The sequence below is a fragment of the Protobothrops mucrosquamatus genome, unplaced genomic scaffold, assembly GCF_001527695.2.
Source record: "Protobothrops mucrosquamatus isolate PMUCROS unplaced genomic scaffold, P.Mucros_1.0 scaffold_138, whole genome shotgun sequence".
Taxonomy (NCBI): domain Eukaryota; kingdom Metazoa; phylum Chordata; class Lepidosauria; order Squamata; family Viperidae; genus Protobothrops; species Protobothrops mucrosquamatus.
The window spans coordinates 276,144-280,040 of NW_015386214.1; the positions used below are offsets into that span (position 1 = coordinate 276,144).

Sequence of the window (3,897 nt, forward strand, 5' to 3'; positions counted from 1 at the left end):
CAAGGGCTGCACTTAAAAATTTGGAGGCTGCTGAGTGCCACAGTCTGAATGCAGTGATATTGTGCATGTTCATTTTGGGGTTTTGTTGTAGAGAGTTACGGGATTTTCTTTTTTAAAAATAGTGATGGAACTATTTTCCAGTTTACCTTATAGCAGGGCTATAGAAGATATGGACCACAAACTGCCCACCAGGCAGCCTTGTGTGGCCCATTGATATCTTTTGAAAACTTGAACAAATCCACTGCTGCCAAGGAAAACCTCTGCAGTCTAAGTTTTCACCATTATCTCCTATATGAAACATCCCCAGGCCTCACTGTCAGTGCCAGCCCCATTGCTACCACTATACTACTAGCCATTGTAGAGCTGATTGATGTGCCAGTTATTCCTCTGTGGCCTGCAATTATTTTTAATGTAGTAATGTGGTCCTTTTCTCTCTATGAATTGTGCTGGCCTGCCTTGCCATTTTGATCTGCTCCTTACTTTAAACAGGCAGAGGATTTTATTATTAGTTTCAGCAAACATGCATCAGAGGGTACTTCAAGGGGTACAAAGAAGGGGATTTAGGACTTGCAGTTTGTCTATCTCTGTTCCACATGAAATTGCTGGGACATCATCCACAGACATAAATTGAAGAGGATGATGTTCCTATGACCTCTCTGTGCCTTTTATCTAATCTATATGAGTCACTCTGTATTCTGCCTAATGCTCAGCCACTATAATAGATTGTGGGTCAATAAAACAAATCTAAATCTAGATGTGATGAAAGTTTTTGTCTGGCTTTATGGTGTTTAATTTGGTCAGGAGGGTTTTATGTTCAGGTTGCCAGTTTGAATCTGTTTTTGGATCCATTGCTACACTAATGTTAACATTTTTATCAAATTAGATCTGATTCAGGTCTGTCTTAATGATTTTTTTATTCTTTTCTCACCAAAAAAACCCCCCAACCCTACCTTCCCAGATCTGAAGTCTCAAAATAATTGTATTATCACCTCAGTTTTTTTTCAAAATATAATATAGCAAGATTATTGTCAGTTGTGTGTTCAACTACATTATTTCATGATGCCTAACATTTTCTGTTAAGAAAGCAACTTACTGAATAACACTTTCTTAAGTTTTCCATAGATTAAGAAATACTTTTTTTTATTTTTTTCATTCAGGTGTACTTCTTTACACTATCGTACAGATCTGCCACCAACCAGCATCATTATCACCTTCCATAATGAAGCTCGGTCTACATTATTGAGGACAATAAGAAGGTAAGATTTATTCACATAGAACTAAAGAGGAGAGGTGAATAGTATCCAAGATTTCATTTATTTTATAAATGTTAACATTAAAAAAATAATTGAAATTATTTTTAATAAAAAAGGCCAAATTAGCTGCTAGGGACACCAAATGAGCATGCATACATAGCCATGAGGCTGTACGCTTAAGGAGTAAACAGAGTGTAGAAAAGGAGCAAGAAATTTTAAGGAATTAATCATATGAGTTTAGAAAAAGAAAACAAAATATAGCTAAAACCAGTTTAAGTAGTTTATACCAACTCCATTCATTAAGCATTTCCTCAGTTTTCTATCCTAGCAAACCATCCATAGTTTCTACCACATCTGTACATTGCTTCATTCATAACTTTTTATTCTTTACTAGCTGTACCCGGCCACACGTTTTTGTGGCTCAGTCTGGTTAAATGGAAAAGGAAGAAAAGAGAAAGCGCACGTTTGTAATATGTTTTTGTTTACGTAAAATTGCTTTTACGGCCAACAGATGGTGCATGTTTTTACCTGTCACAGGTGTGACATCTATATAATAGTAGGTATATAAAAACACGCTCGTATTCGAATGCAACGTTGTGTCAAAATTTCAAAGCAATCGGTGAAGAACTTTCGGAGATTTAAGATTTTGAACAAATGAACATTTACATTTTTATTTATATAGAAGATTATTTCAGTGTGCTTGTTTGGAATTGATTGTTCACTTCTGTACTTCAGCCACATTATTTCAGTACTCATTTATTCTTAACCTGTCACTTCTTGTTTTATTTCTTAAGTACTCCATTCCCATTGCATTCAAGATGCTTTTGTTTATGTACCCCTAAACTCACTTCCTTATAATAAAGTGGAGAAAAGCCACAACACAACTATTTTGCTTCTTTAGCAAACATTCATTCCTCTCAGTGGACTTCATATTACTCACTATCTTTCCACCAACATTTGCCCGTCTTAAAATTCCTCCATCCTTTTCTCATCTTTCATGAAAATTCTACCAAGATACACAAATCAATCTGTGTGTTCTAATTTTTCATCATTTATGTATAACTTGCAATCATTCACTCCATCTTGTCTGTCAAACACAAGTATTTTGGACTTTGACACATTAATTTTCAAATGCTCTTCATTGCATCATGCAATCAATTATTCACTGCAAATCAATCAGGTTCTCAACCAACAGCAGAGCATTATCTGCATACAAAAATGCTTATATATTCATGTCCCAACTAACCTATCTCTAGCTTCACCACAAGCTTTACTTACACATTTATTCCTTATTTCATGCCTGTCATGTGCTTCCTGTAATCAGTAAATGTACAATAATTCTTCCTTGCATTTATACATTTTTCAATGATATGCTAAAAAAAATCAAAAATCTGATCTTCTTGTTCCCTGCCTGGCATAAAGCTGCATTGTACTTCACAAATTTTACTTGTCATCCTTGCCCCCTTTTGATCAGTATTCTGCCAGACCATCCCCCAAACACTTATCAAAGTAGTTCCCCTGTAGTTTTTCCAATCATTCTTCCTATTTTTTCATTCTCTAAGAGAATGACTGTGGCTTCTTCCAATGATCAAACATGATATAGTCTTCACACACACATTAAAAAACTTGCATAGTTATTTCATAAACACACCACATCCATATTTTAATATCTTTCCACTAATAATCTCTGCACCTCAGCCATATTATTTTTCACACCATTTATGACTGCTTTTCATTATTTTTTCCACCAAGTGTCCTTTTTAATATTTATCATTGTCATAATTTCACACACTTTTTTCTTCTATCAACTCTGAGTATCTCTTCTGTTCCTCTGCTTCTACATTCTTACATCCTCCTCTATTTATTTTGTTAGGAATTAACATATTTTTATATTTATATTGATTCCTTTTCTGGATGCATATATGAACAGTAATGCTTAAACTATATGCTCAAAACAAACCTTTTTCTAAACAGATGCTCACCAGTCATAATACTCATTCATCCTTGGGTCTCTGAATGGCCTAATCACTTTTTTAAAAATACTTTCTTGTCTTGCTCCCATTCATCTATTCATGTCATCTAATACAATAATTTTACCTCCTGGATCAAATTAATGCAGAATGTTACTCACTAATCTAAAACCACTTAGTTCTTCCTATTCTCACTATTCATTTGAGTATTAATGTGTAACATTCACCAATGTAGAGATTCCTACTTTTATATACATCTGCAACAACTTTAATGCCACCAGTCTGTACTTATTGACGTATACTATACCAATGAACCTACAGTATGACTGCACTTCTCTGCATACATTAATATTCCACTCCACAAGATTATATCATTTGCATTCTAATGTTTTGCATCCTTTCTCTTTCTCTTAATTTTATAGACAGAGCATATTTCATTTCATTCATTATGCCATGCTCTTTTTTCTTTTACCTCTTAATAATAATAATAATAATAAATTTAATTTATATGCCGCCCTTCTCCCAACGGGACTCAGGGCGGCGCACAACATATTTAAAACAAAACATAAATACATTCCCCCCCGATAAAACCGAATTAAATCAAATTTTAAAGTTGTGTCTCTGTCGAATTGTTAAAAGATAAACCCCAAATAAAATCCTCCCTAGGTCAGGTC

At 34.3% G+C, this 3,897-nt stretch overlaps 1 protein-coding gene across 1 annotated transcript in view; it reads left to right on the plus strand.

Annotated features, from left to right (window-relative positions):
- GALNT14 (polypeptide N-acetylgalactosaminyltransferase 14) overlaps positions 1-3,897 on the plus strand; it is a 171,111-nt gene that overhangs the window by 64,658 nt on the left and 102,556 nt on the right. Inside the window, exon 3 of the mRNA XM_015818526.1 lies at positions 1,158-1,256. Within this exon, the coding sequence (XP_015674012.1) occupies positions 1,158-1,256 (99 nt within the window). The remainder of the gene's footprint in view (positions 1-1,157; positions 1,257-3,897) is intronic.